We start from the raw sequence: 16,918 nt of genomic DNA, 5'->3' as shown, positions 1-16,918 counted from the left end.
TTCAAGGTCACAATTACTTTATAATTTTTTGTTAATCCGGACCTGGGATTTTTCTTATGGTTAGTATGTCGGTTGTTTGGGTTTTGAATGAGACATATGTGTACCAAATATCAAAACAATATACAGGGTGGTTCTAAAGTTATGGCTTGGGAAAAATGGGCAAAATCGATAAAACACCCTGTAACTCGGTTATAAAAGTCGGTAGGGCAAAAAATGTACTATATCTAGAACCGGCTCGGTGACCTCTATTCACCATTAAAGTATTTCCGTTTCCCAATGAAACACCCTGTATAAATAAAAATAACAGAATTACAATAATGCTATCCACCTAATAAATATCCAATAAACATATCCTCTACTTATTTAATTTATCACTATGTACTCGTATCTTTCCTGATTTTTGGAAAACTAGTTATTTAACACCAATTTTCAAGTCTGGTAATAAAAATGGTATTGAAAATTATCAGGCATTTTGTAACCAATATGTATTAGTCAAACTATTTGAGTGTCTTGTAAATATTTTTTTAACATGGAATTGTAAAAATTTAATGCGATGTTCAACAACATGGCTTTTCTAAAGGTGCACTAACTTAATATTGTATACTGATTTATTGCCAATTCAATTGAACAAAAGGGTCAGATTGACACTATCTACACAGACTTCTCTAAAGCCTTCGATGGAGTTAACCATGATCTGCTTATTGCTAAATACTTAATAGCATAAGGCTATGAATTTGGAGGTAAAATACTTAAGTGGATGGGTAGTTATGTATCTGGTAGATGTCAGTATGTAAAATATGCAAATTGTTTATTTCAGTGAGTGTCTGTGACCTTAGGGAGCTCATATTGGGCCTCTCTTATTTAATATATTTGAGGTGCTCAGAGCAACAGTGGCCTACCACACAAATTGAACATTTTTAGATTAATATATCAATAAAAGCAGCAACATTAAATCTTCCAATTAACACAACCTACCCCTATATTTGGCTAAATGGTGCTACATAATTTGTAGCACCATCCCATAAGCACAATGGAAATTGAATGCAAAGATTGCATTTATCTCAAATCTTCGTTTTTGGGGTTAGGCCACTGTTGCTCTGAGCGTCTAATTTGTTAACGATATATCCTCAGTCAGTAAAAGTAATAAATTTCTAATGTTTGATGATGACCTTAAAATATTTCAGATAGGTAATAAACTAGTTGATGCCTGTTTGTTACAAAATGATCTTAAAAACAGCTAGTTTGTGTGAGTTAAATATACTATAACGTAGAACCCCGATTATCCATGCTCCTTGGGACCGGACATTGGCACGGATAATTGAAAAGCATGGATAATCCAAACATTTATTTCTTATTATAATACATATGTACGTATATCCATACATATATACCTACCATAAAAAGACAACAGAACAAATAAATATTTCATTATGAGGCTCCCTCTCCAAGTATAGAGTTTCCGTTGAGTGATTTACAGTGACACTATTTTGATAAAACCTCAAAAATGCAATTTAAGTAATACAAAATCATAGCACGGATTATCCACAGCCCGGATAATCCACACACGGATAATCGGGGTTCTACTGTACTTGAATATAAAAAAAAGTTTTAAATTACTTTTGGTAGATCAAGGGAGTTTGTAAATTATTATTATTGTATAAATAATGTATGTTTAGAGGCACGTAATAATATTAAAGATTTGGAAAATGGTTCTCTCATTTGGTCTCCTTCATAATAGTGACATCTACAGTATCGAGAGAGTTCCGAATAAATTCTTGAGGGTATGTGCTTACAAAATTGGTTTCATTAGAAAGCAATACACCTATGATGACATACTTTCAATACTTAATATCTGGTCACTACATCATTTATGTTTGAAGCAGATTTATGATTTATGTTTCCTTTTTACGATTATAAATGGATATGTTCAAGATCCAGAGTTACTAAGTTTTAATGTTACTACTAGAAGAAGAACTCATAACACTGAGATTTTCAACATTCCATTTCATTCTACAAACTAGGGTCAAAATGAACCCATTACAAGAATTTTACAAATTGCCTATGAGCACTGTAATAGTTTAATTTGCCATGAGTTATTTGGAATATTTCCAGTTGAGCTACTAATTTAATTATGTTTAATTTTAATTTTGGTTTGTTTTTTTAAGGCAACCTATGCTTTGTAAAGGATGACGTTATACTTTTGTAAAAATGGTATAAAATAAAGTGAGGCTACTTTGTGACAGCAGCCTCTAAAGTTAAACTTATTAACTTGGCTGAGCCGTTAGAAATGCTGGAAAAATTAAAATGTTTTATTTCAATAGTAGAGTATGTATGTGCGTTATCTAGGGGACAATAGCCAAAGTTCTTAGTACAACTTCGCTCATCATACCACAGCTGATTTGATCATCGTCAAAACAGGTGATTTTAGTTTGGCGTGCAAACTTTGACTTACCTAGAAGAATTTTTAGAAGATATTTCTACCAAAGTAAATTTATAGTTTAACATAATAATATGTTGCCTCCATTTAATATTAAAATGTTGTCTGTATGGCTGTTTCTCTGTGCCACAGTTAGAATTCCATATAAATATCGCAGAAAAATTTACTTGTCACAAAGAAACCCCCACCCATGGGGCGACTTTGTGACAACTTTTTTTGACATTGTCTTGATTTCTTGAACATATTATAGTGCATTATAGTTTTCACTGAACATAGAGGAAATATTGAGGTTTCAGATGGTATTTTTAAAATTATAATAAACCGAAAATGTATGTACTATATCATCACAAAACTTAAAAAAGCGTCACAAAGTAGCCTCATGTTAGGGTATCTGTAAAATAAATAAATAAAATACTTACAAAGTTCTATCTATATTCTGTCCTAAAGGCTGACTTAAAGTTACTGAACATCTTACGGACCTCCTAAACGAGCAGTTACAATTTCCAATTTTTAATGGTTTATTCCATCTGCTAAACCAGTACTCTTCAGAGAGGGAGCATCTTTTTGAGTCAAAAAATATTGGCTGAGAAACTATTATAGACTTTCTTAAATACCCTGGACAAACATGTACAACCCGTATTTGTATTTTGGAATCAATTACAATGAATTCACAATCCCTAAGAGGCTGTTGGTTAGATGGATGGATTTTATGTCCTGTAGTAAAGGTGGTGACTAAAGTTCTCCAGGATTGAACCATTTTTGGGACGCATCCAGTGGTTTCGATGTTTTCTGACATTTTATAAATCTATGTAACGCCCATACTTAATCAACTAATATACCCTCATTAAAACAATTAACTATATGGAAGAGATATGAATCATATTTTATGGTTTGATATTAAAGGTAATATGGTTAGGCATCGCTCTGTTAAGTTGACAAATACCTAAAAAATATAATAATTCTTATAACAGTAAATTAAACAGGTTGAAGAAATATTGTTATTATATAAGGGTAAAACACATAAGCTCCTACCTTTTAAGTAGATATATTTTCATATCTTGAACAATAAATCAAAGCTATTTTATATTTCTGTAAGAATTTAACATTTTTCATAACGTATTCTACATTTTTCTCAGAAACAGTTATACAAAAATTTCACCTCCTTTCAGACAATTTAATTTTTGTTGTGACATTCAATATTCAATCAAACTTCAAACTGACATAACCTGTTGCTTGTTGGAAATGATTCCTGGCTGAATAAAATCAATGTACGGGAGCTGGATAGCCCTACCAGCTATGGCCGATCAAACAAAGAAAAGAAGAAGATGTAGTCACGTCAACGTCAAAATGGTCAAAGTCAAAATTCACAAAGACAAACACAAATCACAAAACACCATTTTTTTAATGTTATTGGATTTGGGACTGGGTACAGGATGAACTTTGTACTTTTATAATTTTCCTTTTACTTCATGTAGTAATTCATTCATATAAATCATATATCAAAATTATAAGTATAGGAAGTCGGTAGTATCGAAAATATTTACCAAGATGTTTTCAAATTATACTAGAACTCTAGGAACTCAGGTACGTCTTATCGAAATCCTTCCAGTTTTTTTTTTCTGTATTTGATTTGAGATATTTTCACTGTAATCCTTCAGGGATAAAATTCTAAAGATAATGTAATACGACACCGATTCAAAAAGAACACAGGAATAAGACAACTATTCGAGAGCTGCAATATTTCCAGCATGTGATAAGACATCCAAAAGAAGTACAAGTGATACATCTAATACAGCAAACACAGAGCAAGGTCTCTGAAAGAATCGGTCTCTATGCCGAAGAGGAACGGACTTAGTAGAAGAAGTATGGGCTTAGGCTCATCCTGGCTCCACAATCTAGGATGGTATTAGACATCACTTCCAGCTGTCACAAACAAAATTATTATAGCCAATATATCTGGTAAACTGAGCCAATATATAACCCGTGTTGAGCTGCCACCCCCCCCCCCCTTGCAAAAATTAAAAAACAAATAGCCCTAATTTATGAGCTATTTATGAGCTCTCATAACCCGCAAATTAAAAATTTTGAGCTGGTTCCACTGAGCAGGAATTTAATATTTTAGTGGGGGGGGGGCTGAGTCCCCCCACTACTTAAAAATAGGAATATTGACTCGATTTTTGTGGCAGAATTATGAGCTCTTGAAATGATATAGTTTCGATTTTTGAGCTCATCCCCTTCACCACCAAACAACCCTTTAATTGATTTAAGAGAAAAATGCTGAGAAAACTTAAAATATATCGCATTGCGGATATAATTTCTATAGCTTATATATTCTAAGAATAAACTATTAAATCACGTGCACTTCGATTATTGAGCTACAACCCCTTCGCAAGAAAACTACCCCATCTTCCCGGCTTAAGAGAGAGTTGTACTTAAAATGCATTAAATTAATTATTTGGCGACTAAATATGATTTAATAATTTATGAGCTCCCAATTTACGCGCATTTAGATCAGTAAATTGCAATTTATTTTGTATAGTGCAGTCACTGAAGGTAAAAATCAACCATTACCTTCAATTTCGGTGAACCTTCATCGATTTTCACGAAAATTGGTCAGTGGTTAGAAGATACCTCAAGAAACAAAAGTGATATGGTACCACCTTGCGCCTTTACCCTGAGGGTGGATACCGCCCCTTCTCGGGGTGAAAATTATTTTATAAAAAATAACTGCACAAATCAATAAAAGGACAAATTATACGCAACATTTGTTATATAAAGTTATTAAAATAAGTCAATGCTTTTTAAGTTATTAAAGATCAGATTTTAATTATTCGTGAAAAAAATGCATGTTTTGAAGCGGTTTTTCGTAAATCACTGAAAAACTGTAAGTTTTTACAAAAAAGTTAATAGTAGTTTAATTCGTATAGCTTATATTTTAAGAATAAACTCTTAAATCACGCGCATTTTGACTATTGAGCTACAACCCCTTCGCAAGAAAACCATCCCATATTCCCGGCTTAAGAGAGAGTTGTACTTAAAATAATTTAAATTAATTATTTGGCGACTACATATCGTTTAATAATTTATGAGCTCGCAAAATATACGCATCTCAATTATTGAATTGCAATTTTCTTTCTATAGTGCAGTCCCAAGGTTAAAATCAACTATGACCTTCGATTTCGGTAAATCTCCATTCATTTTCATGAAAATTGGTGAGCGGATAGAGGATACCTCAAGAAACAAAATTAACAATAACAACTTGCGGTTTTAGCCTGGGGTATATGGTATATGTCACCCCTTCTCGGGGGTTAAAATTATTTTATTAAAATAAATCAATACTTTTTATTAAAGTTATTAAAGAGTTATTAAAGATCAAATATTTTAATTTTTGTGAAAGAAAATGCATGCTTTAAAGCGATTTTTCATAAATAACTCAAAAACTGTAAGTTTTTACAAAAAAGTTTTCATCACTAAAATTGAAGCTAATAAATATATATATATATATATAGTCTTTCGAGTCCCTTTTACTTTTCAGTGTCGGGACTGGCACATCCTTTCACGTGTGTACAAATGTTGACCATTGTTTCTTATTGTATGCTAATCGGCTTGCTTCTGCTATTGTTTTCCCCTTCCTTTGGATGATTTTAGCGACTACTGTATCCCAATCTTCTCTAGGTCTTCCTCTACTTCTTTTCTTTTGTATCCTGGCTTCCCATATTTTCTTCACCGGTATGTTGTCTTTCATTCTTTTCATGTGTCCCCACCAACTTAGTTGTTTTTCTTCAATATACTCAAGTACAGATTTCGTCTTAAGATCTGTGCGTATATCTGTGCTTCTTATTCTGTCTCTCATTGTCACTCCTCTAACTCTTCGTAAATACTTCATTTCTAGGGCTTGTATCTTGCTTTTTAGTTTTCTAGTTAGTATCCATGATTCACAGCCGTATGTAAGCACTGGTCTATATATGGTGTTAAATACAGTTAGTTTGGTTTTTCTTGTGATTTCCTTTTTGTTTAACCCGCCGTTACACGCGTCTTCAATTGTGACGTGGTTGCACGCGTATGAGCGTCGCCCTCACCTACATAAATTCGACTTATTTCGAGGAAGAATGAATGTCAACATGTATAAATATAAAATGGGTTGTACTCACATATTATAGAAAATCTCGTAAACCATTTTTTTATATTAATTTAACAAAACAAAAGTAAAAATAATATAGATCAAAAGCAAGTTTTCTTAATTTTCAATTTCAGCAATCCACTGAAGAAATTAACGTTCTTTACGCGAATTAATTTTACTAAAAATACAAATTAAAATTAACAACTGTTCTGAAGCTATTTCTTTGTGGCATTTATGTAATTAACTATTAATATTTTGTATTTTGATAACGACGTCCGAGGTGGAATTCGAAACGTCAATAAAATCAATTTTTCAAGTTAAATTGTGGCTTATTTCCCAATTAGAATAGGTAAATTTAAAAATGGGTTCTTAACCAGTGGCGCACCTAGAATTTTCCTCTGGGGGGGGGAGGGGGTTTGCTTGGGCACCGAAAGTTTTTGTATTATTTGTGAAAGACAAGTTACATTTTCCTACCTTCTTTTATGTATATTTCTATATGCTCTGGGTAGGATTTTAACCCCCAAACCCCCCTCGGTGTGCCACTGTTCCTAACCTAATCCAAACAATAATATTTTAATTAAACCTACCTAAATATTAAATAAAAACCTAAAAGTTTCTTTGAGATAATAGAAACGTGATTTCACTGTGATTGCACGTGCAGTGAGGAATTCCCTCACTTGAAGAGGGATGTCTCTTCTTTCAACTATCACACAGCACACTGACCGCCTGAAATATTCTAGAACTTTTTCATACCCTCTCATGAACCATGCTAAAGGCATTCCTGGGTGCTTAAGGTTATCGTATTAGTTTACACAATTTCATTGATTATAAACAAATATGGTGAGGGATTCCCTCATAGCGCGTGTAATGGCGGGTTAAGAAGCTATTTTTTATTGCATGAAATAGTTTTGATGTTTTACTTATCCTCTCTTCAACATCTTTGTCCTGCCTTCCATTATTTTCGATTGTAACGCCCAAGTATTGGAAATGGTTTACTTGTTCTATTGCCTCCTCATTAATTTGCATATTTATTACGACTGGTTCTTGCGATATTACCATGGTCTTCGTCTTATGTGTATTTATCTTCATACCCTGTTTACATAATGCGTGATTCCATGCTTGCAGGTTATTTTGCAGGTCTTCTTCTTTTTCTGAGATAACTACTACATCATCTGCGAATGCACATTCCGAAATGGTTACGCTATGGAGATTCCTGTACCCTACATGCAATTTCTTTAGTTGTGGTGTGCACTCTATCATGATTTCGTCCATAAAGATGTTGAAGAGGGTTGGGCTCATGACACCTCCTTGCCTTAGTCCTTCAGTTGTTTCGAATTCTGTTGATTTCATGTTTTTATGTATTATGTAGTTCCTGTTTCTCTTATAAAGACTTTTGATGATTTCAACTAGTTTATCGTCAACCCCTCTTCTTATCAAGCTGTCCCACACAGTTTGTCGTTTCACCCTGTCGAATGCCTTTTCCAGGTCTATGAAGGCCATATATGCTTTCTTTTTAGACAGTAACGTTTTTTCAATTATTTGTTTTACCGTGAAAATATGGTCTTGTACTCCTCGTCCCTTTCTAAAGCCACTCTGTGCTTCATTTAAAGTAGTTTCTGTAATGTTTCTCAGCTTTTTTTCTAGTACTATTTCATAGACTTTAAGAGAAGAACATAACAGTGTAATTCCTCGATAGTTGTTACAATCTTTGTGGTCTCCTTTCTTATATATCGGTACTATTACTCCTATCTCCCAGTCCTTCGGTATTGTTTCTTTTTTGCTTGCTTCTTTGAATATTTCAGCTAATTGTTTTACGCCTTTCATTCCCATGTACTTCAGCATTTCCGGTGGTATATGGTCGTGTCCAGGTGCCTTTCCGTTTTTAAGTTTGCCTATTGCTTCTATTGTATCTTCGATTGTTATCTCGATGCTTGTTCTCTGTTCTTCACTACCTGTCGCGTTACTGTTTTCTTTATTGCTATCCTCTTTTGTGGTAGTTAATAATTCTTGGAAGTGTTGTCGCCATCTTTCAATAATTTCTTTTTCTTCTGTGATTATGTTTCCTTCTTTGTTTTTAATTCTCATATCCTTACTAGGTTTGTCTGTTCTCAGAGATTTTAATGTTCTATAAAAAAGTTTTTGTTTTTCTTTGCTATTGTGTTCCAGCTGTTGTCCAAATTGATGCCAACTCTTTTCCTTTTCTGTTTTTATCATATCTCTTACTGCAGTTCTTGCCTCTTTGTATTTGTTGTAATTGTTTACTGTTTTGTTTGCTAAATAATTATTCCAAAGTTTTTTCTTAGTTTTCACTTGTTGTTTTATTTCGGCATTCCACCAGTTTGTTTGTTTCACCTTGTCATTCCTTTTACTAATGCCACATACTTTTTTCGCCGCTTCCAGTAATATATTTTTAAATGATTGCCATTTTTGTTCTAGGTTGTTACTATCATTTGCATTTTCCAGAGCTGCTATTTCTAAATCAACCATTTCTTTGTATCTTAGGGCAATCTCTTTGTTTCTGAGCATGTAAGTTCTGATTGATTCGTTTTCAATTTTTCTTTTGTTTTCTTTTGTATGTTCCTGGGGTTTTTTGTTTTTATTCTTTATTCTAGCTTCCAACAAATAATGGTCACTACTTATTTCTGGTCCTCTTCTGACTCTAACGTCTTGAATTACCTTTCAATTGTCGCGTTCTACTAGTATGTAATCAATTATTGACTTTTCTGATTCTCTTGGTCCTTGCCTAGTAAATTTATGTATGTCTTTGTGTTGGTAGTGTGTGTTTGTTACTATTAAATTATTTAGTACGCAGAATTCTATTAACCGTTTTCCATTATCATTTCTCACTTCTTCACTGTGCCTTCCAATTACATCCGTTACTGTCTCATCTTTGATTCCTACTCTTCCGTTGAAGTCTCCAATGACGTAAATCCGCCCTTTACTGTTTTCTATTGCTATATTTAGGTCTGTCCAGAATTTTTCTTTGATTTCTTTTTTCTCATTTTCATCGGGTCCATATGCCGTAATTATTGTCTGTGGCTCTCCTTGTTCATCTTTCATCTCGAGAGCGACTATTCTTTCTGACCAGCCTTTCCAGTCCTGTATATTTATTACTTTTTCTTTTTTAATTATAGTACCTACTCCTGCAGCTGCTCTCTTTTCCAGTGGAACCCCGCTATATATAAGCAAATGACCGCCTTCTAGGTATATTTCACCAATTCCTTTCTTTTTTGTTTCTGTAATACCTAATATTTCTATTTTGTTTTTATCGAACTCGTAGCTCAATTCTGTTTCTTTACCATTTAGTCCTCTGATATTCCACGTTGCTAGTCTCCAAATATTTTTCTTATCCTGTTTGCCATTGTCATTACCTATTTCTTGCCTTGTCGTTTCCTTATGGTCCTTGCACTTGCTTTTCCTTGCAGTTAATTTGTCCAGTTTTTTGTATTGGCACTATCCCTTTCCAATTCGCTGCTTTTTGTATTCCAAGTCCATTTCTGCCCATTGATTATAAGTTTTTGGTATCCAATTTTAACGGTTTTCCTTTCTTCTGTTTTTTGTTTTGCAATTTCCTTCAGTTTTTGTTGAATTTTTCTTTCGTTTTGGGTCAAGTCGTTATTTATATATACTTGATTATATTTCCCCCTAGTTAATTTAGCTTTGTTTTTCATTATCTCCAATTTTTGTGCAAAATTCTCTACTTTAATCAGGTATGTCTTCTCCTTTATTTCCTTTATTTTTGGACAGAAATTTTTATCTTTAATTGGTTTTCGAAAAAATGTTTTACATTATCTTCCATTTCCTTTTCTGTAGCATTTGGAATTTCCAGACCGCTTATAATAATATTGTTCTTTCTGTCTTTCTTATCAGCTACTTCTAGCCTTTCTTCTATTTCTTCAGTTTTAATCATTTTAACTCGCAATTCTTTCATTTCCTGTTTTATCTTCAAATTTTTCTCTTTTAGCTGTTTTATTTCTTCTCTGTATATTTTATTCATTTCTTTTACCTCGTTAATCAGTTCCTTCGTATCTTTCATAATTTCAGCTGTAGTCTCGTTTATTAATTCCTTGATAATTTCCTTAAATTGCATAATTTCTTCATTAGTCATGTTCATCCTGATTTATTTGCCCTTATCTCAGCACGCCACTGCTGTAATGTGTGCTGTCTATATGTCTAGCGTAAGATAACGTCCACAGAGGTTCGCTCTTCAGAGGTTCGTTACCTATCCAGACACTTTTGGTAAAACTGGTTGCCTATCAACCTAATTTGTGTTTCAAGTCTTTTTAGTAATTATTTGGTAATTATTATATTAATAAGTTATTCTCTAGGCTATTCTCACCTGCAATCCACTTCTTGGGTATTTAATTCGCCAATGATCACTAGTACGTATTTTATCAGTCCGTATTATCCCGGTATTTCGAGTTTTTAATACGGAGCACAAATTCACACGTGTGTAAACAATCACCAGTAGCGTAGCTCAGTAATATAATAATCGCTAAGCTAATAAAAAATATAATAAATTGCTTACTTAAAAATAATGTTAATTTAAAGTAAGTTATAGGTAATTAAATGTATATTTTTTCTGCTACTATTCAAATCTAAGGATTCAAGCTTAAATAACGGGAAAGAGATGCATTTTATGTAACACTTACTAAATACTTGTCAAAGTACTTAGAAATACCTATCAAATGAGCTCCAGAAAAAGTTGATAGCATCAAAATTTATACTCCAAAAATTTTTCCAAAAAATGATTTTTTTTTTAATAACTCTGTTAATTTTTATGATATCAGGCACATCCAATTATTTGAAAGGTAATTTCAAGAGCTATAAAACTATTACATTTAATCTTTCAAATACTTTTTTTTTAGGATAATAGTAAAGGGCTCCTGTTACATTGTTCTCGTAGTAAAATTTAGGCTTAAACGTTTCTATCTTTGTTATTTTGATTCATACAGAAATCAAAAGACAAGTAAAATCTTTGATAATAAAAAAAATCTCAAATTTCGTTATCTATCATTTTTTACGTGTATCGAGTATTGTTGGAGTTATTATCAAAAGCAAATGATTTACAAAAATTTGAAAAATTTTGATTTTTCTAAATCATATTTAAAATAATAACTCCAACAATACTCGATACACGTAAAAAATGATAGATAACGAAATTTGAGTTTTATTTTATTAGCAAAGATTTTACTTGTCTTTTGATTTCTGTACGAATCAAAATAATGAAGATGAAACATTTAAGCCTAAATTTTACTACGAGAATAATGTAACAGAAGCCCTTTACTATTATCCTAAAAAAATAAAGTATTTGAAAGATTAAATGTAATACAGTTTTATAGCTCTTGAAATTACCTTTCAAATACAGTTGAACCCGCTTATTGGAATAGCCTTCGTGCCAAGCAAAAGTATTCTTATAACCGGTATATTCTAATAACCCATCACTGGTGGCTAGTAGAAACGTTTCGGGACCTCAAATTTCTATTCCTTAAAGCGGGATATTCTTATAACAGGTATTCTATTAAGCGGGTTCGACTGTAGTTGGATGTGCCTGATATCATAAAAATTAACAGTCGCAGAAAAAATATACATTTAATTACCTATAACTTCCTTTAAACTAACATTATTTTTAAGTAAGCAATTTATTATATTTTTTATTAGCTTCAGTTTTAGCGATGAAAACTTTTTTGTAAAAACTTACAGTTTTTGATTTATTTATGAAAAATCGCTTTAAAGCATGCATTTTCTTTCACAAAAATTAAAATATTTGATCTTTAATAACTCAAAAAGTATTGATTTATTTTAATAACATTATATAAAAAATTTTGCTTAGAATTTGTCCCTCTCTCTATTTGTGGGGTTGTTTTTAATAAAGCAATTTCAACCCCCGAGAAGGGGCGACATATACCCCTGGCTAAAACCGCAAGTTGTTCTTGTTAATTTTGTTTCTTGAGGTATCCTCTATCCGCTCACCAATTTTCGTGAAAATGAATGGAGATTTACCGAAATCGAAGGTCATAGTTGATTTTTACCTTCAGTGACTGCACTATAGAAAGAAAATTGAAATTCAATATTTGAGATGCGTATATTTTGCGAGCTCATAAATTATGAAACGATATGTAGTCGCCAAATAATTTAAATTATTTTAAGTACAACTCTCTCTTAAGCCGGTAATATGGGATGGTTTTCTTGCGAGAGGGTTGTAGCTCAATAGTCGAAATGCGCGTGATTTAAGAGTTTATTCTTAGAATATAAGCTATACGAATTAAACTACTATTAACTTTTTTGTAACTAACAGTTTTTCAGTGATTTACGAAAAACCGCTTCAAAACATGCATTTTTTTCACGAATAATTAAAATCTTTGATCTTTAATAACTTAAAAAGCTTTGACTTATTTTAATAAATTTATATAAAAAATGTTGCGTATAATTTGTCCTTTTATTGATTTGTGTAGTTATTTTTAATAAAATAATTTTCACCCCCGAGAAGGGGCGGTATCCACCCTCAGGGTAAAGGCGCAAGGTGGTACCATGTCACCTTTGTTTCTTGAGGTATCCTCTAACCACTGACCAATTTTCGTGAAAATCGATGAAGGTTCACCGAAATTGAAGGTAATCGTTGATTTTTACCTTCAGTGTCTGCACTATACAAAATAAATTGCAATTTACTGATCTAAATGCGCGTAATTTGGGAGCTCATAAATTATTAAATGATATGTAGTCGCCAAATAATGAATTTAATGCATTTTAAGTACAACTCTCTCTTAAGCCGGGAAGATGGGGTAGTTTTCTTGTGAAGGGGTTGTAACTCAATAATCGAAATGCACGTGATTTAATAGTTTATTCTTAGAATATATAAGCTATAGAAATTATATCCACAATGCGATATATTTTAAGTTTTCTCAGCATTTTTCTCTTAAGTTAAATCATTTAAAGGGTTTTTTGGGGGTGAAGGGGATGAGCTCAAAAATCGAACCTATATCATTTCAAGAGCTCATAAATAGCTCGTAATTCTGCCGCAAAAATCGATTCAATATTCCTATTTTTAAGTAGTGCCCCCCCACTAAAATATTAAATTCCTGCTCAGTGAAACGAGCTCAACATTTTTAATTTGCGGATTATGAGAGCTCATAAATCAGGGCTATTTGTTTTTTAATTTTTGCAAGTGGGGGCAGCTTAACACGGGTCAATATACAGGGTGAGTTTTTAGTGCGGGATCGGTCGATAACTCCATTATGGTATAAAATATCGAGAAAAGTTATTTAAAAAAAATGTAGACAATGATATTTTCCACGCTTGGAAAATATGTCCATTTCTACAGGGTGATCAGTAACTGCGTGGTATATCAAACATATAATTTTTTAAATGGGACACCCTATATATTTTTTCATATTTATATTCCCCTCATAATTCTTGTTCATATAATATATGGTTTTGCACTACTATACAGAGTATTTAACAAGTTATGACCATTTTTATTTCGAAATCACTATGAGATTAACACCCTGTATATAAAGAAGTAATTCGTAGACAATAATTTCTTTTATGTAATAAGATAAACAATATACTGTAGTTTTTAAATTAAGTCCAATTCACATCATTGACGAATATTTGTATACAGGGTGAACTACAAAACCAAATTACGATTTTCTGTATTTTTTTAAATGGATTACCCTATATTTTATTTTTCAACATTATTGTATTTAATATACTCTTTCATTTTTATACAGGGTGATCAACTTCTGTGACAAAGTCCAATATATCTGTTATTATACAATATATGAAAAAAGTTGTTAATAAAAGTTATTGACACATTTAATGTACACATTTTAAAATTAGTGAGAAATATACAGGGTCCTCCATAACACGGTGTCAAACCAAAGTTATGTTTTTTTAAATGGAACACCCTGTATTTTATTCAAAATCTGGTTTCTCTACATTTTTCTGATTCTAGAGATATATCACTTGTCTAGGTTTATACTGAGTGCTTCAAAGTTACGAGCACTTTTATTAAAAAATCATACTGAATTGATCGCCCTGTATGTTTCTAACGGTGTAATATAAACTTATTTTTTTAATGCTTTTGACTGTCAATATTAAAGTAGTTTTGGAACAATGTACAATTTTTTTATAACTACACAAATTGTATACAGGGTAAGTCAAAATTTAAATACAAGATTTTCTTCATAATATTAAATGGAACACCCTGTATTTTAGATTATTATCGAAAAGTTCTATCACTATACTTACATATCTTTTAAATATTCCCTATACCTAAAGTTATTAGTTTTCGAGATATTTTAGTTTAATTGTTGATAACAAAATGTATTACTTAGTTATTAATAACAATACTTTAATTTATTAAAATTTATTAAAAAAACTAAATTAAATAAAAAAATGTTCAAAGTACTTCTTATGTTATAAAAGGTGTTCAAAATGATCTCCCATAACGTCTACACAAGCCTGGAGATGAGTTTCGAAAGACCTACTGATGTTTGTAAGAATTTGTTGTGTGACACTTTGAATCCTTATTTTCATATCGTCAACTATTGTTGGAGGTGTCCTTTACACTAAGTCTTTAATATAACCCCAAAAAAAAAGTCAACTTCGTTTAATTCTGGTGATCTGGGTGGCCAGTGAACTGGCCCATCTCTTCCTATCCATCTTTCAGGAAATAGTTCATCGAGTTCACCGTTGACAAGTGCGTTGTGGTGAGCAGGGGCTCCGCCGTGAAGGTACCACATATGTTGGCGGATGTTTAATGGTACATTTTCAAGTAGAATAGGTAAATGATTCACTAGAAAATTTAAATAAACCTCACCATTTACCGATTCTTCAAAGAAAAAAGGACCTATAACGTAATTGCCTATGATTCCACCCCAAACATTCAAGGACCATCTCGTTTGACTATGTGTCTGAGCACAGTACGAATGGTTGTGGAATAATAATGAAAATTGTGTCTGTTTACACTAACATTTTTGTGGAAAGTTGCCTCGTCTCCAAAAAAAAAAGAACAAACTCAAAAAAATCTCTCTGTATAACTATTTGTTGTTGTGACCATTGACAAAATTGTACTCTTCGTTCGAAATCATCCCCAACAAGTTCCTGATGTAATTGAATATGATATGGGTGCATGTTGTTTTTCTTATGTATGTTTTGGATAGATCTATAACTTATTTCTTGCTCTCTTGTAATATTTTGAATACTTGTATGAGGATTTTCTGTAACAGGCAGTAAAACATTTAACTCATTTTCATCCGTAATAATGATTTTTGTTTTTCCTTTGCTTCATAAACAGAACCAGTACGATTAAACCTGTCTAATAAGTTGTCAAATGCTCCCTTATTTGGTTTTTGACGCTATGGACACCGTTCCTTATAAATTCTTGTGGCAACTAATGAGTTTTTGAAACACTCTCCTAAAATCCATATCATGTCTGTCATTTCTTCACGACTAAAATTCATTGTTAGGTAACAATTATAACAGTATGGCAAACAATTATAATCAATAACAAAAATAAAAACGTACAGATAATTAAAATCTTACATCTGACAGTTCTTGTGTCAATTTTTTCAAAGCCACCTTAAACAAGAACTTGCAGCAATTTATAGTTCCCATTTCTTCGCGGAAAATTAATATCATTTTGTTAGTAAATATAAAATTGTCGTTATTGTATAGAATTTACCATAAACTTGGAGAAAAAATGAAATGCAGTCTAATTTTAATTATCATTAAGAAACTCATTGGAGGTTTCTAATATTAAGGGTAATTAATTTACTGTAATAAGCGTATCTATGAGTTATAAACAATAAAACTAAAATATCACGAAAACTAATAACTTTAGGTATAGGGAATATTTAAAAGATATGCAAGTATAATGACAGAACTTTTCGATGGTAATATAAAATACAGGGTGTTCCATTTAAAAATATGAAGAAAATCTTTTATTTGCATTTTGACTTACCCTGTATACAATTTGTGTAGTAATAAAAAAATTGTACGTCGTTGCAAAACTACTTTAATATTTACAGCCAACAGCAGTAAAAAAATAAGTTTATATTATACTGTTAGAATCATACAGGGCGATCAAATCAGTATGATTTTTTGATAAAAGTGCTCATAACTTTGAAACATTCAGTATAACCCTAGACAAGTGTTATATATTTTTAATCAGAAAAATGTAGAGAAACCAGATTTTGAATAAAATACAGGGTGTTCCATTTAAAAAAACATAACTTTGGTTTGGCTCCGTGTTATGGAGGACCCTATATATTTCTCACTAATTTTAAAATGTGTACATTAAAGGTGTCTATAACTTTTATTAACAACTTTTTTTCGTATATTTTATAATAACAGATATA

At 31.9% G+C, this 16,918-nt stretch overlaps 2 protein-coding genes across 2 annotated transcripts in view; one reads left to right on the top strand and one right to left on the bottom strand.

Moving 5' to 3' along the window:
* LOC114339155 (protein ABHD8-like) overlaps positions 1–3,683 on the bottom strand; it is a 63,146-nt gene extending 59,463 nt beyond the window's left edge. The window contains exons 1-2 of the mRNA XM_028289786.2: positions 3,470–3,683; positions 2,857–3,380 (exon numbers count right to left, since the gene is read on the bottom strand). Coding sequence (XP_028145587.1) covers positions 2,857–3,233 — 377 coding nt within the window. The 5' untranslated portion in view covers positions 3,234–3,380; positions 3,470–3,683. The remainder of the gene's footprint in view (positions 1–2,856; positions 3,381–3,469) is intronic.
* A 105-nt stretch (positions 3,684–3,788) lies between these two features.
* LOC114339157 (electron transfer flavoprotein subunit alpha, mitochondrial) overlaps positions 3,789–16,918 on the top strand; it is a 44,727-nt gene continuing 31,597 nt past the window's right edge. The window contains exon 1 of the mRNA XM_028289789.2: positions 3,789–4,021. Within this exon, the coding sequence (XP_028145590.1) occupies positions 3,986–4,021 (36 nt within the window). The 5' untranslated portion in view covers positions 3,789–3,985. The remainder of the gene's footprint in view (positions 4,022–16,918) is intronic.

The sequence above is a fragment of the Diabrotica virgifera genome, chromosome 10, assembly GCF_917563875.1.
Source record: "Diabrotica virgifera virgifera chromosome 10, PGI_DIABVI_V3a".
Taxonomy (NCBI): Eukaryota; Metazoa; Arthropoda; class Insecta; order Coleoptera; family Chrysomelidae; genus Diabrotica; species Diabrotica virgifera.
The sequence above is the reverse complement of the archived record's forward strand: the minus strand, read 5'-3'. Positions and strand labels throughout refer to the sequence as shown.